This window comes from Dromiciops gliroides, chromosome 1 (assembly GCF_019393635.1).
Source record: "Dromiciops gliroides isolate mDroGli1 chromosome 1, mDroGli1.pri, whole genome shotgun sequence".
In the NCBI taxonomy this organism is placed as follows: Eukaryota; Metazoa; Chordata; class Mammalia; order Microbiotheria; family Microbiotheriidae; genus Dromiciops; species Dromiciops gliroides.
In genome coordinates, this window is record NC_057861.1 from 675,706,113 (window position 1) to 675,733,856 (window position 27,744).

General features: G+C 52.5%; 1 protein-coding gene across 2 annotated transcripts; it reads left to right on the forward strand.

Annotated features, from left to right (window-relative positions):
- Positions 1-4,199: 4,199 nt before the first annotated feature.
- On the forward strand, positions 4,200-26,105 carry SEMA3B (semaphorin 3B). Of its 2 annotated transcripts, none has more exons than XM_043978964.1 (18): positions 4,200-4,355; positions 11,042-11,255; positions 12,637-12,794; positions 13,922-13,984; positions 14,544-14,663; positions 14,798-14,891; positions 15,271-15,390; positions 16,735-16,880; positions 17,231-17,348; positions 17,525-17,594; positions 17,732-17,876; positions 18,218-18,437; positions 19,707-19,798; positions 19,880-19,921; positions 20,711-20,868; positions 21,304-21,359; positions 21,577-21,716; positions 24,625-26,105. In XM_043978964.1, exons 2-18 carry the CDS (start codon positions 11,162-11,164, stop codon positions 25,084-25,086), a joined length of 2,298 nt encoding a protein of 765 aa, XP_043834899.1. In that variant the 5' UTR covers positions 4,200-4,355; positions 11,042-11,161; the 3' UTR covers positions 25,087-26,105. The 2 variants fall into 2 exon arrangements, with proteins under 2 accessions (XP_043834899.1, XP_043834900.1); XM_043978965.1 differs by having other exon boundaries at positions 17,735-17,876.
- Positions 26,106-27,744: the final 1,639 nt, after the last annotated feature.

Here is a 27,744-nt window from a genome sequence, read left to right on the forward strand (position 1 = left end):
ATTCTCTATAAAAGCTTTCGCCTACCCTCTGTCCAGTGAGGAGGAAAACGTGTCTAAGCCCTCCTCTCTGAGGGGTGAAGTCTTTGACTTCACTCACTTTCCCTAGCATTGAATTAAAACTACTTTAATTCGCGGCTAGGTGGCGCAGTGGATAAAGCACCGGCCTTGGATTCAGGAGTACCTGAGTTCAAATCCAGCCTCAGACACTTGACTTACTAGCTGTGTGACCCTGGGCAAGTCACTTAACCCCCATTGCCCAGCCAAAAAAAAAAAAAAATGCTATCCACTTACAGAGAGAGAACTGATGAAGCATGAGTGCAGATTGAAGCGTGATTTTTTGGGGGGCAGCTAGGTGGCGCAGTGGAGAAAGCACCGGCCCTGGAGTCAGGAGTACCTGAGTTCAAATCTGACCTCAGACACTTAATATTTACTAGCTGTGTGACCCTGGGCAAGTCACTTAACCCCAATTGCCCCGCAAAAAACAAACAAACAACAACAAAACAAAAACAAACAAAAAACTACTTTAATTCTAATTGGACTGTATGTGAGAGTGTAATTCTTTATTAAGGAATAACTAAGAACCACCACAACCCCCCTCACCCCCATGTCACTACTATTACTTTTGCTACTACTACTGCTGCTGCTGCTACTATTACTATTACTACTGATGCTAATACTATTACTTTCATTACTACTACGATTTCTATTGCTATTATTATTATTACTATTTTACTGCTATTATTACTACTATTACTACTACCACTGCTACTACTATTACTGTCATTACTGCTATTGTTACTACTATTCTCCTACTACTACTGTCATTAGTTTTATTACTTTACTATTGCTACTAGTGGTGATGGTGATAATGCCACAGGCTAAACACCAAACGATGATTTTTTTTTTTTCCTGGCCACATGAAACTCACGAAGAGTTACTCCTCACGAAGGTATAGAATAGTTGAAATCTGAATTGATGAAAGGAATACCGACAATGATGTAACTATAGATCCTTGAAGTATTAGAGTGATAATAATACCAAGAACGGAGGCAAGAGTGGGGCAGTGAAAAGGGTACCAGATTCGCTGTTGGAGAACCTGGGTTCAAATCCCAGCTCTGATATTTACTATCAATGTGATCTTGGGCAAGGTGGCACAGTGAATAGAGAGCCAGGACTGGAGTCAGGAAGACCTGAGTTCAAATCTAATCTTAGATGCTTTATAGCTGGGTGATCCAGGGCAAGTCACCTAACACGTCTGCCTCAGTTTCCTCATCTGTAAAGTGGATAATAATAGCAACCTCCCAGGGTTGTTGTGAGAATCAAATGAGATAATAATCATAAAGTGCTTAGCATAGTGTCCAGCACATATTAAGTGCTATATTTTTGCTGTTGTTTTCAGTCATGTCTGACTCTTTATGATCCCATTTGGGGTTTTCTTGGCAAAGACACTGGAGTGGTTTGCCATTTCCTTCTCCAGCTCATTTTACAGATGAAGAAACTGAGGCAAACAGCGTTAAGTGACTTACCAAGGATCACCCAGATAGTAAGTATCTGAGACCAGATTTGAACTCAGGAAGATAAGTCTTCCTGACTCCAGGCCTGGTGCTTTATCCACTACACCACCTTACCTGCCCAAGTACTATATTTATATAGTATATATAAATATCGCTATTATCATCTATTATCTATATCATCTCACCTTTCTGGGCCTCAGTTTCCTCATCTGAAAAATGAAGAGTGTTGGGCAAACTGGCCCTTAAGGTTCCTTTCAGACCCAAATCTACTATCCTCTCGATGACCATAAGATCCCATTTTATTCTGCCTCTAACACTTAGCAGCCTAGACAGTCTGTGATGAGTACCATTGCTGGACTCCCTCTTCCCAACAGCCCAGGGAGTTCAAGTATTAACCCCACTTTGTAGAGGCTCTGAACTGAGGCTGAGAGAGAGGTAATGATTTTTTCAGTGCTTAAGTGATGTTGAATGCATGACTACATACCCACACACAGACATATACCTGCACACACATTACCCACAACTTCACAACCATCCATGCAGACACATTCAGGTTGACTGCCCCCATCATGCACAAAAAAAGTCAGAAGCAAACGGGTCATTTCCTCCATCCTCACCCAGTGCCCAGGGTGGGGCTGGAGTTGGGGGATGGGGGTGGCGGAAGGGATGGTGGATGGCCTTGGGGAGTTGGATGAGGTCAGACTCCTGATGTGAGTTCTGTGTGTGTGTGTGTGTGTGTGTGTGTGTGTGTGTGTGTTAGGGGCAGGGAGGAGTTGATGGAAAGCCTTGATCCTGGCTTCCTCATGGTGGGGGGCGGGGGGTGTCTAGGGCCTTCATTACCCATACTCTGAATGATGCTGTCAGCACTCACCTCATCTCCCCTGAGGCACAGAGATAGATACCTGCCCAGACCTGTGTGTGCACACGAGCATGTGGCCAGTGCCACAGGCCTATCTGCCCTCTTCCAGTGCCAGCTTGCTCCTGTTCCCTGTCCTTGAGCTTCCTCTCCTTCCTGGGGAGAGCCTAGGAGTTTGCAAAGAACACAGACTTCAATCCAGATATATAAGATCTCCCTGGGGAACTGGCCACCTGGAGGGCCACTGAAAGTGTTAGTCTGGGAGGGAGTCCAGTTGTACCAGGTTGTGGGAATTGTCTGCACATGTGCAAGTGGGTTAGCAAATCTCTCCAGGGCTTTAGGCTAGGCTAGAGGGAGAAGGAGGCCACCTCCCGGTTTGCCTTTGGCTCACAGGCTATAAGGTGTGCCTGGAGCCAACTCTGAGCAACTCCTGAGGGCCATCATGAAATTCTCCAGGTGAGCATTGACACTTCAGAAATCAGCAAATACAAATCGAGGCTTAATTATTATTTTGTTGATTGTCTAGTGTTAAGAAAGTGACGAAGAAAACGTTAACTAGGCAGATTAAAAGTTTAAGACTAGCCGTATAACCCCGGGGGAATGTCATTTAACCTTGTTTGCTCATTTTCCTCATCTGTCAAATGAACTGGAGAAGGAAATGGCAGACCACTCCAGTATCTTTGGCCAAGAGAACCCCAAATGGGGTCATGAAGAGTTGGACCAACCAACAACAAAAAGGGAACAACAACAAAAACTTAAAAGTGTTTCATGTTACAGTCAGGGTCCTCCCCCAAAGAGCCAGTTGTTAAAAAACATTTACCAGCTTAGCCCTGGACAGAAGGCTCTTCATGGGAAGGGAGCTTCCTCCCTACTGCCCATAGTCTCCAATTTTCTCTGGGGAAGGCGCAAAGTTTGTGCATCCATTAGATATGTGGGATCAGGGCTGCCAGCATTGTTTATGAGCACAGGTACACCGGACCTCCGTGGGCAAGGCCGTAGGCCCTGAGGCTCTGTGTATGTGGCTGTGGGTTGTGCTGTGATGTTTACCACACATTCAGTTTAACACAAGTGCAGGCTTTGTGGAATCGCGGTCCATGTTGTGTGTAGTGTTGTGTAGTTGTGGTTGTGTTTTTGTGTGTCCCTGTGTGTCGGTGCCTTCTTTCGGATCCCGAGGAGGCTGTGGGTAGTTATGCCATAAGTTTTAGAGCTGGGAGAGTCCAGGCAGGGGAGGGGACGGGAATTCTGGAGATCACCCGGCAGGCAGGCAGGCAGGCAGGGAGTAGCCGAAGTGGGGTTCCAGCCCAGATCCACATTTGCCCAAACACAGGGTGCTTTCCTCTACTGCCCACTCGTGTGTGCGGCTCTAGTTGTGTATCCGTGGGTGACTGCTTTCCCGCCCTGCTTGGGACCAAGGATTCAGATCGATTTGTGTCTCGGCCTGTGCTTGTGTAGCTGGCTGCATACGTGTGCGTGTGCGTGTGCGAGTGTGTGTGTGCGAGTGTGTGTGTGTGTGTGTGTGTGTGTGTGTGTGAGAGAGAGAGAGAGAGAGAGAGTGTGCGCGCGTGTGTGCGTGTCCTCCCCACGGCCGCACTCCTCCGGTACGGGCCGCCTTCCCTGTTCGCTGGCCTCGTGGCTCTGGCCCTGGCCGGAGTTCGCTGGGAGCGCCCCCCCCCCCCACTCCTCCGCCCCAGCGCTGAGATCGAGGTCCCGCCCTCCCCTCCCCTCTTCTCCCCTCCCCTCCCCTTCTCTCCCCTCCCTGCTCCCCGCCTCCGGCCGCCTCCTCTGGGCTGCCCTGTCACCGCCACCGACCCACCTACCTAAGCGCACAGGCGCTGGAGTCGGAGCCGGAGCCGGAGCAGGAGCCGGAGCCGGAGCCCGAGCCCGAGCCCGAGCCGGAGTCCGAGCCGGGCAAGGGCCGGGCCGGGGCTAGGGCCAGAGGTGTGGACCCCGCCCCTCCCCATCGGGGGCTTCAGGAGGGGGGGCAGGTGAGGAGGAGCGGGAGCCGAGGGAGCAGGGGTTCTCGAGACCTCTCACTCTAAAGGGGAATCCGGACCCCCGAGACTGTCTGTGCCCATCGCCCGCTTATCCGGAGTCCGTGCCTATCCCGTTCAGGTCCCGGCATGCGCGGGGGGGAGTCAGGTGGCCAGCCTGGTACCCAGTCCCTCCGGGGTCCTCCCTGGGAGAGCCGGGCCAACTTGGAAGAGCCGGAGGGGAAGGGAGCCCAAAGCGATGGGAGAGGCCGGGAGAGAGTTGTGGAGTGGAGTGGGGTGGGGTGGGGGTGCACGGGAGCCTTGTTTACGTCTGCAAGACTCAGTGACCCGGACGCTTACGAGCACTTAGCCACGGCCACCCGTCCTGGGCCATCCCTACGCCAGCCCGGAGTTAACGGGAAGGGGAGCGGGAGGGGGGGGGCAGAGGAGATGTGGTTGTAAAGGGGTAATGGGGTTGTAAAGGCTGTGACCCACGGGAAGGGTCATCTGCAGAGAGAGGAGGGGGTTAAAATGAAGGGAAAAGGCTGTAAAAGGGCTGGATGGAGGTGGGGGTCTGTGGGGAGGTGAAGGCTGTGGGCAGGGAGCGGGCTCTGTGTGTGTGTGTGTGTGTGTGTGTGTGTGTGTGTGTGTGTGTGTGTGTGTGTGTGTGTGCGCGCGCGCGCGGCTATGGGGAGGACAATGTTGGGGGTTTCTGTTGGAGAGAGAGGATAAGGGTGTGGAGGTAATATGGGAGAGGGCACCAAGGGAAGGGGGCTGGGGAGGGCCTGTGAAAGATTTAGGAGGGAGAGGAGGGAGCCATGGGAGAAGGGGGCAACAGGGAAAAGAGAACCAAGGGGAAAAAGTAGGAGGGGAGGGGCTGGGCAGCAGGGGAAGGAGCGTAGAGGGAGAAAGGGCTAAAGGAGAAAGATGTGGGAGATTCTGACAGAGAGAGGGCTGAGAGGTGGAAGCAGTAGCCGGGTCCTGTGCCTCCCCGGATTCTGGGCATGAGAAACCACAAGGTCGCTAGGATTCCAGGTGTATATTTGGAACTGGAAGGGACCCGAGAAGTTAGTCTAACTCTTTCATTTCAAAAGAAGAAGCTGAGGCCCATCAGGTAATAAGTAGCAGGGGATGAATTTGAACTCAGTCCCTCTGCCTCTAAATCATTGGCTCTGTAACTTGGGGGAGGGGAGGTGGGGAATGAAAACAGCTGTTTCCAGCTCTGGGGGGAGGGGTAACTTGGGGTGCCAGCCCCCCTGGCAGAGCTGCCCTGCCCTGTCTGGTCCTGGGTGCCCTGTACCCATGCCATGTTCCAGAGAAGTGCCCAGGCCACAGCCCCGCCCGTCTCCAGGGTGACTGTCGGGTGACCCAGCTTCCCGCCCTCCCCAGTCAGCTCCCAGCAGCCTGCCTGTCACCCGATCCACCCACCCAGGAAACTTCACTAGTAACTTGTATGCCTGAGGCAGCCCTGGCTCCCCAGGCCCACCCTGTCTAACCCCCTCGGTCCCCTGGTGGCACTGAGGTCTCCAGGAGGCAGGCTTGGCTTAGGGGCATTCACAGCTTCAAGCCCTTCAATCCCCACCCCCGCTGCCCCACAGCCAAGGAGCCTTCCCTGCTGTTTTGGGGGAGATGGGGAGGGATCAGTCTCACGTCAGAAGAGGGGCCCCAACCCTGGGGGAGGCTGCTGAGGAAAAGTAGCCTTGGAAAAGAGCTTAGAATGTCCTGATCTCTGAGGGAACCTGAAATCCTGAGGGGGGCCCTGGGGTGGGGGCCTGGAAGCTGAGTGCTAAACAGCCATAGATTAGGTTTAAGAAGGAGCCCAGTCTCATGGGCTCTACAGCTCAGCTAATCCACTTATGCCCTTGACCCTGCTGCAGTGAGAAACCTGGGTTCCTTCCCCCAACACCTTTTTTGTATTTTTATCCCCCGGCCTTGCCTATAGCAGACCTTTAATTGGGGTTGGTTGAATTGAGTTGAATTGCTAGCTGTGTGACCACGGGCAAGGCAATTACCCTCTCTGACCTCAATGTCCTGTGTGTGTGTTTAGTCATTTTTCAGTCATATCTGATTTTTTGTGACCTCATTTGGGGTTTGCTTGGCAAAGATACTAGACTAGTTTGCCATTTCCTTCTCCGGCTCATTTAACAGATGAAGAAGGTGAGGCAAACAGGGTGAAATGACTTGCCCAGGGTCACACAGCCAAGTTAAGTGTCTGAGGCCAGATGTGAATTCAGGCCTTCTTGACTCCAAGCCCAGTCTCTATCCACTGCACCCTGCAGCTGCCCTCAATGCCCTAGGGGTGAGAATTGCTAGGGAGATTGTGGAAAGAACTCTGGACTTGGAGTCAAAACATGCCAGAGGTATGGATCTTGCCACTTTTTAGCTGTAGGACCAAGTAACTGCTCTTTGGGCCTCAGTTTCCATATCTGTAAAGTGGCAGGGAGTCGGACGAGCTGAGCTGGCAGGTGCTGTCTGGTGCTTGCATTCTGTTATTCCTGGATGGAATTCTCTCCTGGGGAAGACAGAGGGAGCTGGAGGACAAAGGGCAGCATCCCTGGGGCCCTGAGTAGATGGGCACCTACCTCCAAGGGCTGTAGTGAAGATTTAATAGGATAATATTGTTCAAAGTGCTTACTGAGCACAATGCCTGGCACATAGTAGGTGCTATAGAAATGCTTGTTCCGGGGCAGCTAGGTGGCACAGTGGATAAAGCCCCGGCCCTGGATTCAGGAAGACCTGAGTTCAAATCTGGCCTCAGACACTTGACACTTACTAGCTGTGTGACCCTGGGCAAGTCACTTAACCCCATTACCCCACAAAAAAAAGAAAAAGAAATGCTTGTTCCCCTCCCCTTCTTTTCCCCCTTCCCCCCAGCCCTTTCCTGGGCCAGCTCGGCAGGCAGAGGCAGAAGCCTGGGCCCTAGAAGAGGCACTCACTGAGTCAGCCTAGACTGTCCCTGGAGGTGTCCGATGTTCTGGAGCTCAGGCTGGGCCAGGCTGCTCCATCCTGCCTCCCCAACCCACCCCGCCCCCCCAGCAAGAGAGCATTACAGACCAGGCACAGCCCCCAGGCCCCAGGGAGGGGAGCCTCTCCAGGGGGTCACACCCATTGGCCCAGTCCCAACATCTATTAATCGAGACACTTATGATTTGGGCTCTGGGACCCAGGCCCTGCTCCCTGAGGAGCTTAAACTGTCATGAGGATGGGAAGGAGGGGAGAGGAGCCAGGTACACAAAACTGAGCAAGGTAAGAGGGAGAGGTGGCAAGTGCCGGCCTGATAGCGGATCGGGCAAAGTGCTTGGAGGCTTGAGCGGGGTGGGGAAGGGGAAGTCATGGAAGGCTGGCTCTATGGGGAGCAAGATTCCTTCCTTGAAGGAAGAGAAAGGATTTCATTGTCACCGTTGTCAGAGTGAGGGTACAGTGCAAAGGGTGCTGACCTGGGAGTCACAGCTACCTTTACGACCTTTCCGTATTGACTTGGGCCAATCATTCCACCTACCTGGGCCTCAGTTTTCTCATCCGTGAAATGGGAGGAGTGGACTGAATGACCTCGGAACTCCCTCTCGGTTCTAGATCCGGGTTCCTTCAAACATTCCAAACTGGAGATCAGGTTGGAGCAGGACAGGACTGGGGAACAGCTAGCAATAAAGAGGAAGGGCGGGAGAACAGTGTGAGCCAAAGCTGGCCACGAATGTCGGGGTCAGGTTTTCTGCTTTACTTTGGCAGTGGGGAGCTGCTTTACAGTCCCTGAAGACAGGACTATCATGGGCTATTTGGTTTAGGGACAGAGAGATCGAAGGCCAAGTAGAGGAGAAGGGGCAGGGGGAGAGCTTTTGCAGAAATAAAAATGGCAGGATTTGTACCTGGGTGACTCTCAGGGATGAGGGAGATAGGAGGTCAGAGATGGCTCCAGGGTGATTGGGAGGCCGCTGGGTATTTGGGGGATTGGAGGAAGCTGCCTCTGGCTTTCTTCTTCGTGCCCAGGAAGGAAGCAGTCCCAGACCCAGAGAGCTTCTTCCTCCGGCGCCTATCTAGCTTGGCATTTACTCCCCATTTTTGTGTTTGCTGCCAAGCGAGGCAGGCCAAGGCCAGGGCTATAAAGGAGGAGGCCTCAGCCTCTCTGGGGCACTGCCCAGCAGGAGTCCCTCCCTGTTAAGCCAGGGGTTCTGTGACACCCCCCCCCCGAAATACTGGGAGGGGAGGAGGAAAGTTTGGGGGAGAGAGCGGCAGCTACTGCTGTGGGGAAGGCTCCTATGCACCCCATTGGCGATATGAGGGGATAAGGGTTGGGGGTGCCTGGTGTGGAAGGGAAGCTGGGCTTAGTGTCAGAAGACCTGAAGCTAAACAATGACTGCCAAAAGGGGAAGGGGCTGATCCAGGTGGTTCCTGTGAGACCTTGCAGCCATAGATGCTATCTGTGATACACTGGAAGGAAGGACGGGACGCTCACAACTAATGGAAGAGCCACTTGTCTGGATTCCTGGGCCTGGCTTCTTTCCCCAACTGTGCTGTCCCTGAGGGATAGCTCGTTGGGGTTGGGGCATGGGGGAGGGGCGCAGCTCTTGCCTTTAAAGGAATACTTGGGGCAGCTAGGTGGCACAGTGGATAGAGCACCAGCCCTGGATTCAGGAGGACCTGAGTTCAAATGCGGCCTCAGACACTTGACCCTTAATAGCTGTGTGACCCTGGGCAAGTCACAACTCTCATTACCTCACAAAACAAAAAACAAAACAAAACAAAACGAAGGAATAGTTGATAGTGTGTCCAGTTTCCCATGTCTCACTGATGGGGATCAGGGAGGGCAGTGGAGGCTCTGCAGCTGGGGATCAGAGAAGGGATGTGTTGGTGTGATGGGCATGGGGGGTGGATATAAAGGTCTCAGTGAAGGGAATAAAGGCTCAGTAAGGTTGAGGGCACTCAGCAGGAGGCAAGGGCTTGGTGGGCAGAGAGAGCTCATTGAATGGATGATGACTCAGTGAGAGGGATAGCTCAGTGCCCCTCTCTCTCTCTCTCTATATATATATACTATTCGTAGGAGAGCCCTACCCCAAGGCCCTGTATCACATACACACACACACACACACACACACACACACACACACACACACACTCCTACTGTGCCCCCCTCCCCCACCTTAATGTCCCCAATCCCTAATGAGAGACTTGCTATTTGGGACCAAGCACTGACCTCCCTCCCCTGCCCCTCCCCTGCCCCCTTTAGAGAGAACAGGGCAGTACTGGAAGCAGAGGGAAGGAAGACTCAACCAGGGTCATGGACTGAGGTGGAGGGGGATAAGGAGACTTGGGACCAACAGAAAGGGATGTGACTAATACCCCTGCCCAGCCTGAAAGCCTGGGTGCTGACATTCTATTTCAGTTCCTGCCAGACCTTGGTTTTTCTTTCTGGAAAATGGGTTTGGTAAAAGTCTCATATATCTCAGGTTCCCAGTGATGGTGATATTTGGGCATGAGTTTGATGGGTGGGTGTGAGATGGGGCTCCTCAGAGACCCATGGGTAGGATCACCGCCTCTCACCCCATCTCGGACTCTTCAGACACTCACATACACCCATAGAGAGCTGTACCCTAACACAGGTATACTTGCATATGCATGTGCACACCCACACCCCTCTATGCATATATAGACATGCCCTTAAAGGCACACAGAATCACAGAATTTGAGACTTGGGGGTTATCTCATCGGTCATCTAACCCAAGCCAGTCCCCACTACAACGTCTCCAACAGGTGGCCATGGAGCCTGGACTGGAGAACCTCTGGCGATGGAGAGGTTGATTCTTCTCCCTCTTTGTTCAGCTCTAACAGCTGGGAAATGCTTCCTGACATCTCTCCTCAATTTGCCTGGGCAGCTTCCGCCTCCCCTTGCTATTGCCCCGGGGGTTAGACTGAGCAAATCTAATCCCTCTTTAAATATTTGGAGACAGCTCCCGGGCCTTCCGCCTGGAGTCTGCCTTTGTCCAGGTGAACACCCCTGGTTCCTTTCCTAGTCTTCATGTGACAATCAGGAGAGGCCCATGCAAACATACATGGGAAGACACGCACGAACATGCGTGGAAGGACATGCAGGAACATCTGTGGAAGGACACATATGAATATGCGTAGAAAGCAAACACAAACATACGTGGGAAGACACCGGCATCATTATCTCCTCACCATCAAGTATCACTTGTGGCAGGAGGGATGAAGGGGCCAGGTAGCTGAATGGGTGTGATGTGACCCCGCAGACTGGGATGAGCCCCAAAGAGGATGCTAAAGAGGGTTTGGGGGGTCAGTCCCCAGAGATCCCAGGTCTCCTGAGTGTATGAACAGTGCACACACATGCATCACTGTGAGTGCACATACATGTCCCTACCTGTGTCTGTGCATGGGAATATGTTGGTGGGTGCACGTGTGGCCGATTCTGTCCATGTCAGTGTGTGTGTGTGTGTGTGTGTGTGTGTGTGTGTGTGTGTGTGTGTGTGTCCTTCAGAGGAAGGGGCTAAGCCAACTGGAATGTGGCTCTATTTGCCCCAGCGCCCAAACCGGCTGTAATCTGATCCCCTGGGACTCCCACACTCACACTCTCGCTCTCTCTCCCTCTTCTCCCTTTCTTCTCCTCCCTCTCACCCTCTCCTCTCTCCTTTAGTTCCTCCCTTTTTCCTTCTCTGCCTCCAGCCCTCCTTGACTCTTTCCTTCTTTTCCAGACCGGGAGGTCAGAGTCCAAGGCCCGGCCCCAGAGAGTCTCCTTCTCCCCCACTGGGTTTGTTGCCATCGCTGCTTCCCTGGGAGCCCACCGGGCCAAGACCCACCTAGTGCCTCTCACCATGCTCCCGGCCTTGGCCCTGTTCTGGGCCGTGGTGCTGGGGGCAGAGGGAGGCCCAGCCAACAGCCCCCCTCGACTTCGAATCTCCTTCCAAGGTAGGGAGCACCTGACGGGAGGATCACAAGGCTGGGCTGGGGTGGGTGTTTCTGTGTGAAATGAGTGTGAGTGGCTGAGAGGGCATGTCTGTATAAGTGTGCTACAAAATGTGAGTACAGCTGTGTAACTGTTTCTCTTTGAGTGTGTGAATGCAACTTTGCATTTAACTGTTCTGGGAGGGTATAACCGTATGAGTGTGTAAAGGAGAGTGCATGTGCCTGGGTGTAACTGCATATAAAGGAGTGTGTGTGTGTGTGTGTGTGTGTGTGTGTGTGTGTGTGTGTGTGTGTTTCACAGACTGTGTATGCCAGGGTCAGTACATCACTGTTCACATATCTATATCTAGAAGTGTGTGTGCTTGGGGGTGTATCAGGGGAATGGATCCCTGTGGAGGGAGAGAGGGTCTTTGATCTGCCATCAGCAGGAGGCTTCCCCAGGCCTCTTCTGGGGGAGGGGGATGCAGGGGCCTCTGCCCACGTTGGGGATGTCTTTGGGTGGGAGACTGAGAGCTCCCTTTGGGTCTGGGCTGAGAGAGGACCCTCTTTGGGGGTTGGGTCTCAAGCTAACTCTTGCTGGCCTCTCTGCCCTCACTCTGAACCCCCACCCTGCCCATTTCAGGGACAGCGATGGGAGCAGTAAGTCTGTGTCTCTCCTTCAGATGGCTGAGGGGGGTTCCCCTATTCTTCCCAAGATCCCCCCCACACTAGGGCCCTAAGAACTCATGAGGCAGCTAGCCAGTCCCAAGGCAGGGGTCGGCCACAGGTTGCTAGGCAGCAGCGTCTGGCGGCCAGTTTTCCCGGAGGCCTCAGCCCCAGCCTGGGAGCTGTACTGGGGATGAGCTGGGCAGGGCTCTGAGCCCCCCCCACCCCCAAACACACAGCCTTGGGAAGAGGGAAGGTGTGGGAAATACCCTTCTGGCCATCTCCTGGGAGAAAGGACGGATGCAGTGATCCCCAGGCCAGGCCCTCACAGCCACCCCTGTAGACTACCTCTGAGGCAGTTCTCCCCCCCAGACTATCTGACTCTATGACTGTGGAGTTGGGTATATACATTCAGGGAGAGGCCCTGGGTGCTGCCTCATTCTCCCCCCTTCTCCCCACCCCAGGAGATCTGTGATCCTAGGTACAAAAAGGCCCTGGGCAGGGGGGAAACTGAGGCTCAAGAGAATGGCTGCTGAGGCCATCTGAAAAGCAAGGCACTCCCCCCCCACCACCACCATCCAAGCTAGACTCAAAACCCAGACGTCCAAGTCTCTAGGCTCCAGAACTGTCTGGAAAAAAAAATCTGGCCTCAAGGGAGCACCAGATGGTCCAGGCCTAGTGCTTGCTAGGTGTAGCACCTCCTCTCCTTATCCTCAAACTCCCTCACGTTGTCTGGCAGAGCTCAGGGCCCGGCACGGCCTTCGCACCTTTTCCCTGCCCCGGACCTGCTGCTATGAGGCACTTCTGCTGGACGAGGAGCGTGGAAGGCTATTTGTGGGGGCCCAGAACCACGTGGCTTCCCTCAGCCTGGATAACATCAGCAAACAGGACAAGAAGGTACCCAGAAGACACGGTGATGTTCCAGAGAAGGGCCCCCCCTCTGCAGATGCACCCCCCCAATGCTGGGAGACTCATTCCCTGCCCCTAGAGACAAGGATCCCCCAAGGACACCCTCCGCAGAACAACATTCTTGGCAGAGATACCCCAAGAGAGACGTTTTGTCCTTCCTCCTGTTGGTGTCTCTCACCAAGAGATGCCATGCAGACCTTTCCCCCAGACGTATCCCCCCCGGGAGAGAGCATAGGCTCATTGAGTTGGAGATGGGAAGGACCTCAGAGACCATCTCTTCCAGCCCCGTTGGCCTTTCTTCCCAGAGACAGCCTGCTCAAGAGATGCAGGAGCCTGCCCCACCCTACCCATGACAAGAGGGCTCCCTAGAGGCATATTTTTCTCAGAAATCAACCCCCCACCACACACACACACACACACACACACACACACACACACACACACACACATCGTCCTGGAGAGATATTTCTGCCTTCTTCTGGTAGACGTCTCTCCTAAAAGGCACCTCCCCACCCCCCAGATATACCTCTGGGGAGAGACAGCCTCTCTTTCCACCCATAGCGATAACCACCAGAGAAACCTTCTCCACAGAGACATCTCCACAGGAGAGATGTTTCCTCCTTCCTCCCCTCTCCCAGCATACAGCAATCATTCAGGAAGGAGACATTCTCCCCAGAGATATTTCCCTCAAAGGACATCGATTATCTTCTCTCAATGACCAATTCTGTGCCCCCCCAAGTTAGATACAATTCTTCAGAGATATCCCTCCCCAGAGACGACTTCCCCAGACCCTCCAGAGAAACACTCCCTCCCCTCCCACTTGGCATTCTCCCAGAAGAAATTCTGAGTAGATAATAACCCACCACTAAGAAACATTCCCCTAGAGACCCCCCCCAAAAGAGAGACTGTCTCATGTCCTGGGAGACACAGTCCCTCCCTTCAGAGATGCCACCAGGACCCAGAGCCCTGCTCCACTACACCCCAGAGAGGGACACCCTGTCCCCCAAGTTCTACCCCTCCCCAAGCCTCCATTCCCTGAGTCGGAGGGCGCCCTTCTCCAACCCCTCCCATGACTCCCTCTGTTTCTCTTCCCTCCCTCCCCCATCCCTGCTCAGCTGGCCTGGCCGGCACCTGTGGAGTGGCGAGAAGAATGTAATTGGGCTGGCAAGGACATCAGTGTGAGTGACCAGTTGGCCTGGGCCCCTGGGGGGTGGGTGAGGAGAGGCTGGGGTCAAAGGGGAGAGGAGGAGGAGGAGGGGCTCAGGGCCTTCTGCACTGCCCAAGGACAGGACTGAGTAAGGTGGGGGTGGGGGGTGCCAGTCTGTCTACCTTGGAAGAAAGTTGTGACCCAGACCCACCCCCTCATCCCTAGAAGCCCGAGGAGCCATGGGGACAGGTGGTGGGGAGCGTACCCCCTTGGAAGACTCCCTATCAGGGCACCTCCTCCTTCCATGACGGCCAAACCACTTCTCTCTCCTGGCCTCAACTTCCTCATCTGTGAAAGGGGAAGAGTAGTCCTTGCCCCATCTATCTCGGAGGGCAGGGTTGTGCTGCGGCAGGGGGCCCGTCCCGGACATTGAGGTTGCTAAGAAGTGTGTGTGACAGATTAGCTGGGGGACAGGCAGAGGCCGAGCTCAGGCTCCTGCACCCTGGGACTTGAGGCTAGGGGAGAGGAAAGCCCTCAACCCATTATCCCATCTCTGTTCCCCCCCCCTCCCCCGCCCCTGCCCCATCCAGGCTGAGTGTGTGAATTTCGTGAAGCTGCTTCACCCTTATAACCGAACTCACTTGTACGTCTGTGGGACAGGGGCTTTCCACCCCGTCTGTGGCTTCCTGGAGGTGGGGTACCGGATGGAGGTAAGGCCCAGGCTTGGGAGAGGAGGTGGAGGGGTGGAGAAGCCGCTTCCCTTCACCCCTCAGCCTAGACAAGTTCCCAGAGCAGGCATAGGGCAGGGCATACTTCTGAAGCATCTACCCCTGCCCACTCCCAGGAACCTGTGCTCAAACTGGATCTGAACAGCCTAGAGGACGGGAAAGGAAAGAGCCCCTATGACCCCAAGCACCGGGCAGCTTCTGTGCTCGTTGGTAAGGCCTGAGTCCTTGACATATCCCAGAATCCCCATGGAGCGTTCCCATCGGCTAGGGAGGGGGTAGGGGAAGGGCTCAGGGAGGAAGGAAGCCGGGCTAGGATCCCCTGAATTGTCCCAGGGGCCCTCAAGCTCATCCCATGCACACACCCCGGGCCTTGTGGCAGCTTTCCTGTTTTCCAGGCCCCCTGAGCCCCCCTCATTCCCCATAGCCTCCCAGAGGCCCTTCCTGGCTCCCACACCCCTCAAAACTGGCCCTGAGAAGCCATCTCCAAACTTCTGTAGATCCCCTAGGTGGCCCCCAATCCCTCTCCAAGCTCCCCCAAAAGGATGAAGCTCCCTCTACCATCTCGCCCACTCCACTCTCCCACACCCAGGGCAAGAACTTTACTCCGGAGTAGCCACAGACCTCATGGGCCGAGACTTCACTATCTTTCGAAGCCTTGGCCGGCGCCCCAACCTCCGCACAGAGCAGCATGACTCTCGATGGCTCAACGGTGAGGGGCTTCTTAATACTATTTTTCCAAGTATATGTAAAGACAATTTTTAACATTCATTTTTTTAAATGGCGTTCCATATTTTCTCCCTCCCTAAGATAGTAAGCAATTTGTCACAGGGCATAGTCATGTAAAACCTGTTTCCATATTAGTCATGTTGTGAAAGAAGAAAGAGACCAAAAGAAAAAAAATCAGCGTTGAGGGTTTTGAGTGACCAAGAGAAGCAGAGTGGGTAAAGAGGGCCCAGAAGACCAAGAGTGAGGGGCAGCTAGGTGGTGCAGTGGATAGAGCACCAGCCCTGGAGTCAGGAGGACCTGAGTTCAAATCCAGCCTCAGATACGTAATACTTCCTAGCTGTGTGACCTTGGGCAAGTCACTTAACCCCAATTGCCTCACCAAAAAAAAAAGAAGACCAAGAGTGAAGGGGCCCAAGTTCAAATCACAGCCCTGGCCCTAACAAGAAATCTGATAGTAGGCAAATCACTTCCCTTCCCTGGGGTCTTAGTTTCCTCATCTGCAAAAAGGGGACACTTACAGTACCTGCCTTAAGCAACGGCTGTGAGCATAGAGAGTTCCCCCTTAAAGTGCTGTGGAGATGGGAGTTAGGGGTTGAAGGGCCCAGGGGAGACATCCCTGGCTATTTCCCCACTGATCCTGCTCCTCCCCATCCCCCCCACCCCTGTGTCTCCAGGTCTCCAGTGATCCCTACTGTATCTCCCTCAAAGACTCTGGGAGGGACCTTAAAACTCAGGAGGCTGACAGGGAGGGACCTTAGAGCGTGGCCTATCAAGATGCAGGAGGTCCAAGTTGGAATGGACTTTAGAACGCAGAACAGCATGTCAGGACTAGAAGGAATCCAAGAGATTATCTGGCACCACTTGCCCTCATTCCACCTCACAGGGGTGTTGTCATGACGTGCTGCTTAAACTGTAAAGGGTTACCTCTGAGTGGGCACCTGCGTTAATGTACATACATACACATAGGCACCCACATAGCTCTGTGCTCCCAGTACATTCGTGCACAGACACATCAAGGCCTCTGCATCCCTGTTCAGGAAGGGAGGAAAAGGAGAGGGTTGGTGTGGAGTGGGTGAAGTCAAATTGGAAAGAGGATGGGATAATCTGGGCTACCCACCTCACCAAGCCAGACTGAGCCGTGAGCTAGTGCTGCCTCCTAGTGTCCAATTCTTGCTTTGCGGCCTCCTCTGCTGCAAGGAGAGAGGATGGAGTTGGAGGGAGGGATGTCTGGGATGGGGATCAGGGAATGGGGATCACCCTTTGGGCTTGGGAAGAAGAGAGGGAGGAGTCTCCAGAACACTGACCGGACCCCTCCCTGGGGGCCCAGAGCCCAAATTTGTGAAGGTTTTCTGGATCCCGGAGAGTGAGAATCCCGACGATGACAAAATCTACTTCTTCTTCCGGGAGGTGGCTGTGGAGGGGATCCCGGGCCTGGGCAGGGTATCGGTGGCCCGCATTGGCCAGATCTGCAGGGTGAGTCCCTTTCTACACACACACACACATGCACGTGTACATACACACACACGTACACACACTCACACAGAGGTAAATACACCCCACACATAAACCTTCATAAATACACCTTCACATAAACATACACATACCAAACTCACACTCACAAATAGATGCATAGACTCTCACTCTCCCATGGACCCACCAGACTTGGGGATGGGCGGCCATACACACTCACACTCATACACACCAAATCACACCTGTTTGGCCAGGCCAGGCCAGGATGAATGAGCAAGGCCTTCAGTCCCATGGGCTGAAGAGGTTGGGGTACCCCATTCCAAAGATCCCTAAGTCCCTTTCTGCCACCGCAGAATGACCTGGGAGGACAGCGGAGCCTGGTGAACAAGTGGACCACGTTCCTGAAAGCCCGGCTGGTCTGCTCTGTGCCTGGGGCGGATGGGGCCAGTGACACGGCCTTTGATGAACTTCGTGAGTTCTTGGGCCTGGGGCTGGGGTCAGAGATGGGCCCTGAGCAGGGGGCAGATCCAGCTCTGGGAGCCAGGCTTGGGAGGCCTGGGCCCTGGCTCTGGTCAGGGGAGGGGTCTGGCGCTCTGGCCCCGGAGGCTGAGAGCCTGACGAGGCCACTCACCCCACATCTCACGCAGGTGATGTGTTCCTGCTCCCCACAAAGGATCGAAGGAGCCCCCTCCTCTATGCTGTTTTCTCCACTTCCAGGTGAGAGCCTTGCCCAGGGAAATGGGAGAGGGAGGAAGCAGGATTGGGTTTGGGAGCAGCTCAGGTAAGGCAGGGGTGTCTCGAACACATGCATATAAGCATCCCTAAGCTGGATCTTGCCACTGTCCCCTCAACAGCAGCGTGTTCCAGGGCTCAGCTGTGTGCGTGTACAGCATGAATGATGTTCGGCGTGCCTTCCTGGGTCCCTTTGCCCACAAGGAGGGGCCCAATTATCAGTGGGTGTCCTACCAGGGCCGGGTGCCATACCCCCGCCCAGGCATGGTAGGTCCTGGCATCCTGGGAGCACAGACAAAGGGGGAAGGAGGACAGAGCTTATCACCCAACCCACCTGCTCTTTGTACAACCTGTTTCCCCAAAGTCCACCCTCCCTCTGGCCTTGCTCCAAATGCACCTCCCCCTGGAAACCCTAAACATGCCCGTGGACAGGGCTGGTATCTCCCTTCAGATTAAGAGATCTCTGTGGGCAGCGCTTTCCCCTGGGACCAAGGGTTCCCCAAGACTGAGGCTGGTTATGACTTCTCCTTCTGACCAGGGGCTTCCAAGGTTGGGGGCTATTTGCCGTGTTTATCGTTTGCCCACATGGTCCCTTTTTGCCTCCCCAGTGTCCCAGCAAGACCTTTGGCACCTTCGGCTCTACCAAGGATTTCCCAGATGATGTGATCCAGTTTGCCCGAAACCATCCTCTCATGTACAACCCCATCCTGCCCATGGGTGGGCGCCCCATCTTTCTGCGAACTGGCACCGACTACGCCTTCACGCAGATTGTTGCTGACCGCGTGGCTGCCACCGATGGCCACTACGACGTCCTGTTCATTGGCACAGGTCAGAGCCTCTCCCGAATCTCCCCATAAATACCATCGTTCCTCGTAGAACCAGAGACACCGAAGATCAGGAAGGAAGTCCTGGGAATCAAATCCAATTCCATTACTAAACAGGAGAATAAGGAAGGGAAGGGACTAAGTCAAGATCACACAGAACAACTGCTAGATCTGGCTTCCAAACCCGTCTCCTGGTTCCTGAGGCAGGTCTTATTCCTGGCTTGTCTGTAAGAGCGGGTTTAGAATTCTCTGCCAGGCATTCGAGGCCCACCTGATGGGGTCGTACCTGCATATCTCTGTCCCTGTAGTCACCCACATGCCCTTCCCATTCAGCCTGTCTTTTGATCTCATGCCAGGCTTACGTTCGCCTCCACACCTCGGCTCATGCTCTTCCTTCTCTGGGAGTGTACTGCCCTCCATCCTCCAAAGCCTCTACATTCTTCAGAGCTGAGCTCCAGGCTCACCTCTCCCATGAAGCCTTCCTGACCCCTCCAGGCCACACTGGAGTGGCAGGGGAATAAGCATGTGTTAAGTGCCTTTGACGTGCCAGGCACTGGGTTAAACAGTTTACAAATATGATCTTGTTTGAGCTTCACAACAACCCTGGGAGGTGGGTGCTATTATTATTCCCATTTTTATAGTTAAGGAAACTGAGGCAGACAGAGGGTAAGTGACTTGCCCAGGGTCACACAGTTAACAAGTGTCTGAGGCTGGATTTAAACTCAAGTCATCATGACTAGAGGCCCACTGACACATAGGGGCCCCTGAATTTAGTTTTTTGTTTTTTGGTGGGTTTTTTTTGGTGAGGCAATTGGGGTTAAGTGACTTGCCCAGGGTCACACAGCTAGTAAGTGTCTGAGGCTGGATTTGAACTCAGGTACTCCTGAATCCAGGGCCGGTGCTTATCCACTGCGCCATCTAGCTGCCCCCCCCCTGAATTTAGTTTTAACTCCCCTTACCCACAATGACAGAAGACTCACAGTGTCAAGCACTTAGAGGAGGAGCTAACCAAGTAGTGTGTGAGAAGCAGCCTGGCACAGTGGCTAGAGAGCCAGCCTCCAACACCTGGGTTCAAAGTGGGCCTCTGACCCCTACAGTCTGTGTGACCCTGGGCAGGTCATGGAACCTCACTCAGTGTCCTAGGCGATTCTCAAGGATGATAAGTAGGCACTGGCCCACACTGCTAGAGAGATTTCCATAGACAGAGATGTCGGGATAAGGGTCAGGTCTGTACCATGGGTGCCCAGTCCAGATTGCCACCTCTCTCCTGCAGACATTGGCACAGTCCTCAAGGTCATCTCAGTACCCAAGGACAGCTGGCAGAGCACAGAGGGACTTCTGCTTGAGGAGCTGCAGGTGTTTGAGGTGAGATGGCAGTGCCCACCCAACAGAACCCCCATGGCTAGGCCCCCACTCAGCTCTGACCCTGGTGTCTTTCCTTTCCAGAATGCTGCGGCCATCATCAACATGCAGATCTCCTCCAAGAGGGTGAGCGTCTGGGGTGGGGGGAGGGGTCTAGCAGGGCTCGTTCTGGGGTCTCCAGAGCTTCCCAGGGGCTGGCACCAGAGTGGCAGCCTCACTGCTAACAGGAACCACCAGTTACCCTCCAGAGGGCCCATGTTTTCCCTGTGTCTCTTCTTGCCAACATTCCTGGACTGAAAGCAAGGTTACCTGAAGATAGACTCAGTGGTAATAGTAGTAGTAGTAGTAGTAGTAATTGTGTACTTTAAAGTTTGTTATGTAGTTATTTTTCAGTCATATATGACTTTTCATGACCCCTTTTGGGGTTTTCTTGGTTTACTTGGCAAGGATATTGCAATGGTTTTGCCATTTCCTTCTCCAGCTCATTTGGCAGATGAGGAAACTGAGGTAAGCAGGGTTAGGTGACTTGCCCAGGGTCACATAGCAAATGTCTGAGGTTGAATTTGAACTCAGGTCTTCCTGACTCCAGGCCCTGTGCTCTATCCACTGGGCCACCCCGACATGCTCTATTTATGTTTATTAAATTTGGAATTCATAAGAGGTTTGCAAAGCATGTAGAGCCACCATCATCCCCAGTTCATAGATGGGAAGACTACAGTTTACCAAAATGAAGCAGCTTGCTCTTGGTAGTTGGACTGACTTCGAGGCCAGCCCCATCCTTCCACTCACTTGCCCTGTGAGCCCAGGTCAGCCTCTTCCTCTCTCTGGGCCCCAACTTCCCACATGGTTGGGGTGGGTTGGTGCTGGTGCTGATAATGATGTTCTCTCCTTCTCTCTCCCTTCTCTGCATCCCAGCACCAGCTCTATGTGGCCTCCCAGAGTTCCATCTCCCAGCTGCCCCTGCACCGATGTGCTGCCTACGGTCGTGCCTGTGCCGAGTGCTGCCTGGCCCGAGACCCCTACTGTGCCTGGGACGGGGCTGCCTGTACCCGCTACCTGCCCAATACCAAGAGGTGTGAGGTTAAGAGATAAGATCTGGGGGCGGCTAGGTGGCGCAGTGGATAGAGCACCGGCCCTGGAATCAGGAGGACCTGAGTTCAAATCCAGCCTCAGACACTTAACACTTACTAGCTGTGTGACCCTGGGCAAGTCACTTAACCCCAATTGCCTCACCAAAAAAAAAAAAAAAAAAAGAAGAGATAAGTTCTGGGAGCTGGCAGAGGGAGACACCAAGAGGCCAAAGGGTGGGGGGAGATGTGGGCTGGAGGGCTAAGGGGATGGAAGTCAAGGGGCCAGTGGTCAGGGAACCCCCAGGCACTGAGGAGGCTAGGAAGCTGAGGGGGTGGGGGGTAGTTATCCCTCCGGTTCTGTGGCTGTGGGCAGGGAGCTTGGGGCCAAGAGGTACTTCAGCATCCCAAGGACTTACCCACGTCTCTGCTTTTCCTTAGGAGGTATCGCCGCCAGGATGTTCGGAATGGGGATCCCAACATACTATGTTCTGGAGGTGAGTCACCCGTATGTCAGTTTCCTTCTCCTACAGTCCCTCAGACCCTAGAAACTGCCTAAGGCCTTCACCATGAATGAAGGAGCTACTGACAGGCCAGGCCTTGAACCAGACAACTTATCCCCCTAGTCAGCCCCTTCCACTGCCCTCCCAATCCAGAACCCCAAGAAATTCCCTGACCCAAGCTACAGCTGAGCCCCTGTGCACCCTTCACTAGACCCTCCACGCCAAACACTGCTGGAGAAGAAGCTGTTCGGGGTTGAAGGCAGCAGCATCTTTCTTGAATGTCAGCCCAAGTCCCTGCAGGCCCAGGTTCTGTGGACCTACCAGCGGGCAAGTGATAGCCCCCGAACCCAGGTAAGCATCTCTCACATCAGGCCTGGCATCACCTGGATGACACCACAAACCCTGTCCTGACATGCATGAGCTTGGACAATTCCCTTCCTCTTTTGGGGCCTCAGTTTCCCTTTCTTTAAAATAGGGGGATTGGGCCAGGTGATCTCTAAGGTCCCATTTGACATTAGCAATCTGTGGTCTACGGTGCTTTGTAAACTGTAAAGCACGATGGAAATGTGAGCTGTTCTCTTCCAGCTTTAATATTCTATGTTCTAGGGGGCAGCTAGGTGATGCAGTGGATAGAGCACCAGCCTTGGAGTCAGGAGTACCTGAGCTCAAATCCGGCCTCAGACACTTAACACTTACTAGCTGTGTGACCCTGGGCAAGTCACTTAACCCCAATTGCCTCACTAAAAAAAAAAAAAAATTCTATATTCTAAGGGGCAGCTTAGGTGACACAGTGGATAAAGCACCGGCTCTGGATTCAGGAGGACCTGAGTTCAAATTTGACCTCAAACGCTTGACACTTAGTAGCTATGACCCTGGGCAAGTCACTTAACCCTCATTGCCCTTCAAAAAAAAAATTCTATGTTCTATCTATATTCTACCCCTTCCTGGAGGTGTACCCCCAAGACTTTGTCCTGGGTCCTCTTCTTTTTTTTTTTTTTGGAGGCAGTCAGGGCTAAGTGACTTGCCCAAGGTCACACAGCTAGTAAGTATCAGAGGCCAGATTTGAACTCAGGACCTGCTTACTCCAGGGCTGGTGCTCTATCCACTGCACCACCCAGCTGTCCTTTCTATCTCTCTCTCTGTTTCTGTCTCATTCAGTTCTCACCAACTTCCACTGTGAACACCAACTCCATCAGTCTTTCATCACTCATTGCTTCTGGGATAACTGAAACTAGATATCTCAGAGATATCAGCAAATTCAATGTGTCCAAAACAGAACTCATAGGGGCAGCTAGGTGGCACAATAGATAGAACACTGGCCCTGGAGTCAGGAGAACCTGAGTTCAAACCTGGCCTCAGACACTTGACACTTACTAGTGTGACCCTGGGCAAGTCACTTAATCCCAATTGCCTCACCAAAAAACAAAACAAAACAACATAACTCATTATTATCTTCCCCCTAAAACCCACCCTTCTTCCAAACTTTCCTATTTCTGTTGAAGGCACCATCATTATTCTAGTGTCTGAAGTTCATAACCTTGGCATTATCCTCAACTCCTTCTCTCTATCACCTCACATATCTAAGCATTTGAGAAATCTCTGTTGTTTCTGGCTGCACAACATCTCTCTCATCCAACCCTTCTTCTCTCTACTCACATAGGTACCACCTAGGTCTGGTCCTTCCTTACTGCTAGCCTAGACATCTTAACTAATCTTCCTGCCCCACATGTCTCTTCTTCCCTAATACAACTGGCCTTCTGTCTTTCCCTCCCACACATCCCTTCTCTTGTCTCCTTGCCTTTGTGTTGACCTCCTCATCTCTGCCTCATAGACTCAATCAATCCACAAATAGTTATCAAGTACCTAACTATATGCCAGGCACTGTGCTGAGGCTGGGGATATAATTGTGAAGAAGAAAATAATCTGTTCCCTCAAGGAGCTTGCTCTCTCTTCCCCTTTGGCAGCTAGGTGGCACAGTGGATAGAGAACTGGTACTGCAGTCAGGAAGACCTGAATTCAGATCTGACCTCACTTAGTAGCTGTGTGACCCTGGGCAAGTCACTTAACCTCAGTTTCCTAAAATGTAAAATTGGAATAACAATAGAATTATCTTCCAGGATTATTGTGAAGCTTAAATGAGACAATAATTGTAAATCGTTTGACACCATCCCTGGCTTGTTCCCATCAAGATAACAGTGCCGAGGGGCAACTAGGTGGTACAGTGGCTAGAGTACTGGCCCTGGATTCAGGAGGACCTGAGTTCAAATCCGGCCTCAGACACTTAACACTTATTAGCTGTGTGACCCTGGGCAAGTCACTTAACCCTCATTGCCATGCCAAAAGAAAAACCAAAAACACATACATCTGCTTTTGTTTTCCATGACTACTCATGTATAACTTATTTTGAATTGCTTGAGTTCTAGTGGGTGGGGAGTGGGAATGGAGGAGGAAGAGAAGTTGGAATACAAAGTTTTTTTTTAAAAATGATATTAAATTTTGTTTTTACATATATTTTGGAAAATAAAGTTCTATTCAAGATAACAGTGCCAACTTCTATATAAAGTCCCCTTACTGATCCCCCCTAAATGTTAGTGCCCTCCTTTCCTTCCTTGGATTTGTTCTATATTTATTCTGGACACATCCATAAATGTACTGTCTCCCCTGAATAGACAGAAGGGATTGTTTGCTTTTTTGCATTTCCATCTCCAGCACCTAGCATGGTGCCTTACAGTAGGCACTTAAGAGATATTCACTGGGGGCAGCTAGGTGGCACAGTGGATAAGCATCAGCCCTGGATTCAGGAGGACCTGGGTTCAAATCCAGCCTCAGACACTTGACACTTACTAGTTGTGTGACCCTGGGCAAGTCACTTAACCATAATTGCCCCGCCCCCAAAAAATTTAATTTTAAAAATTAAAAGAGAGAGAGAGGAGAGGAGAGGAGAGAGAGATTCACTGATTGTTCTGTTCTTCTGTTTTAAGGACCATTCCATTTAGAAGCAGTGAGACCCTGGGCAAGTCTCTTAAGCTCTCCAAGCCTCAGTTTCCTCATCTGTAAAATGGAGATAATAATACAGCTACATGCCTCACGGACTTGTTATGAGGATCAAATGAGATCCTGTATGCATATCTCAAAGGGCTATCACCCATAATGCTGATTGGTTACTGTTGAGGACCCTCCCAGTTCTGTCTCCTATGTTTGCATTCTCACTCTAACATTCCTCCTTCCAAGGTATGACCTTCTTTCTCTGACCCCCCAGGTGCACTTGGATGACCGCATGATCCAGACAGACCGGGGCCTGCTCCTCCTCAGCCTGGGCCCCCAGGACACCGGATTCTACCACTGCCACGCCACCGAACATGGCTTCACGCAGCCCCTCCGGAGGCTCACCCTGCGTGTGGTGGGTGCCCACCAAGCCGAGCAGCTGATCAGGGCTGAGGAGGCCCAAGGAATGGGGGCAGGGTCCCCTGCTAGCCATAAGCTCTGGTACCGAGACTTCCTGCAGCTGGTGGAGGCACCTGGGAGGGGTGGGAGTGGTCCTATGTGCCCTCCATCTTGGAGTAGCGCCAAGGAGCCCCATTTGCCCTCAGCCCTGGGGCCTCGGCCCAAGGGACACAAGTGGAAACATCTCGAGGAGAAGCGGAAAGGAAGGAACCGCCGGACCCATCCCCCAGACCCTCCTCGGGCTGATCGGGGACCACGGAGTGCAGCCCGATGGTGACCCCGCCACCTTTTCCCCAGACATCAGTGGGGATTGAGGGGACAAGGGACCAAGCTGGGTGTCCTGCTTCCTTCCTAACTGGGGTGCCTTTTTGACCCCTGGAGGTGGAGAAGGGGACCCAAGAGAAAGAGACTGGCCTTTTGGTGGGGCAGGGGGGTCCCCTTTCAATCTCCCTGCCCTGGGGGCCCAGAGCCGGGAATACAACCACTGATATATTTATTAACAGACCGTAACCAATGAATGTAATCCCAAGAGGGGCCAGGGGTGAGACCAGGGGCCTGTTGGTGGTCTGAGGTCATGTCCAGCCCCTCCCTTCAGGCCTCATTTCCTGCTTGTTAGGTCTGGGTCCAGCAGACAGAGCTAGCAATGCCTGGGGCTCGGGAAGGCCCACTGACCAACCACCCCAGTGTCCCAGGACTAGACAATCAGTTCCAGGTCATTGGGGAAAGGGGAGTTTTGAGAGTGTTGGGGAGAACCGCATCTCCCAGCCTTGGGAAAGAGCAAAGATCACCATCTCTTAGGATCGAAGTAAAGCATATGGCAAGCTGAGAACTTTCCCCCCCAAGGCTAAAGGTCCCCCAAAAAGAGACAGCAAAGAACAGGAGATCTGGAGAGGCAGGAATGGAGGGAACGTGGGAAGTTAATAACAAACAGGGGATTGGCCAAAGAGGGAGATCTGTCTCTGTGTGCCAGGGACCGCAGAGAATTGTGGCGATCACAGTGTGGCTGTGTGTATGTGTCGTGTGTGTCTGTGTGTGGATGTATGGACAGGAGAAGGCAACAGGCTACAGGGGAGAGAGCCTTGGACAGGGATCAGATTCTGCCACAAATGTGCCATGCAATCCAGGGTTAATCCCTCTCCCTCTCTGGGCTTCAATTTCCCTTTGTGTAAAATGGAAATAATTCCTGCCCTGCCTACCTCACAGGGCTGTTGTGAGGATCAAGGGAACTAACAGATGTGAAAGTACTTTGGGAAGTATAAAGAGCTGTATAAATGCAATATATTATTATTATTATTATATATGTGTGTGTGCATAGATAATAGATAATATGGGAAGGGCCACCTAAGGTCCCATGTAAATCCAAACACCCACTTGAGGTACGAACACACCCTTTCCCCTGGGTTTGGAGATTCATTAGGGGCCTGTTCTTGAGATGCCCCAAGTCTAATAAGTTGGTCAAATTTGATGATGTGGTCAGTGATCTTGGGTTTGTGCTCCCTTCTTCAGGAAGCTGATCAATGACTAGGTCTTTTTGTTATTGTTGTTCATCCCTCTGTTTTCAAAGAAGTCCGATGACATCATGAGGGTGATGTGTTGGTGAAGTGGGTATGAGCGGGGCAGAGCTGAGAAAAGGGCAGCATCTACACAGAACCAGATGGTCACACATTTTTGGGCTGTGAGGCTGTGTGTGTGTGTGTGTGTGTGTGTGTGTGTGGACAGGGGATAACCACCTAGCAGGGACCCCAGATTACTGACTTCAGGACACATGTACTTGGATATGAAGACACTTTACAGCACCACTTCTGGGAATGGCCTTGGAGGTGGGTGGCCTGATAGCTCCGACTCCTGTACCTTCATCCTCGGGGTGTGAGGGTGTGGGGAGTCAGACAGAAGTTGTTGGGAGACTAGGGAAGCGAGAGTTGGGATTGGAGAGAAAGGGGAGAACCAGGTACCCCCTCCTGACATCACATCAGTAAAATTCATCACTTTGTGGTACCTCCAGAGACCATTCCCAAAGAGAAGCCCGTCCACATGGCCTGGTGGCTGTCTCTATTCACAGGGGGATGCATTAAAGTCAGTTGTTTCAGCCTTCCCACTCACCTTCCACCCTCATGTATGGGCCTGACTGTGAGTAAGGTGTTACATGTGTGCACATGCCTACCCACATACACACCTATGGAAAGCACTTTGCAAGCCTTAAAGGGCAGGAATTAGGCCTGTCATTGAATACAGAGAACTCCCACATGAGGAAACTTGGACTCTCTCTTTTTTTTTTTTTGTGGGGCAATGGGGGTTAAGTGACTTGCCCAGGATCACACAGTTAGTAAATGTCAAGTGTCTGAGGTCGGATTTGAACTCAGGTCCTCTTGAATCCAGGGCCAGTGCTTTATCTACTGCTTGGACTCTCTTAATACAAGTTAGAATCTTCTCTGCAACTATAGCCTCGGATTATTGCCTGCCACCCTGGGAGGTTAAGTGACTTGTCTAGAGCCACATAGTTACTATGTGTCAGAGCCACATGCAGCCAAGTCTTCCTGGCTACAAGGCCAGCTCTGCATCCCTTGGGCTACACTGTTTCTGTGACCCTTCAAGTGCTTCAGGATATTATAGGAGTATGTGTTCATGTGTATGGGGATGTGTGTAAGGAGTATGCACTGACCATATGGTGTACACACGTGTGTGGCAAGGCTGACTAGGTGTGTGTGTGTGTCTACATGTGTGTGAGCCCCCACATCTCTGTTTACTCCCAGGTCCTGATTGATGGGAATAACACATCCCCTGAAGCAGTCGAGTTATTTGAATTGGCACTGCCTATTTCATTGGCCAATTACTAGACATAATTATAATAATATATATTGTACTAATATATACCATATAATGCCATATATTATAATGTATAGAATAGAAATGGGATATAATTCTATATCACACATAT

Bases quoted from the DNA above. Each gene is read 5' to 3' on its own strand.
- SEMA3B (XM_043978964.1), top strand. From the start codon at position 11,162: ATGCTCCCGGCCTTGGCCCTGTTCTGGGCCGTGGTGCTGGGGGCAGAG. The intron at 14,664-14,797 runs GTAAGGCCCAGG...GCCCACTCCCAG, and splicing joins AGGTGGGGTACCGGATGGAG to GAACCTGTGCTCAAACTGGA. The intron at 14,892-15,270 runs GTAAGGCCTGAG...TCCCACACCCAG, and splicing joins GGCAGCTTCTGTGCTCGTTG to GGCAAGAACTTTACTCCGGA.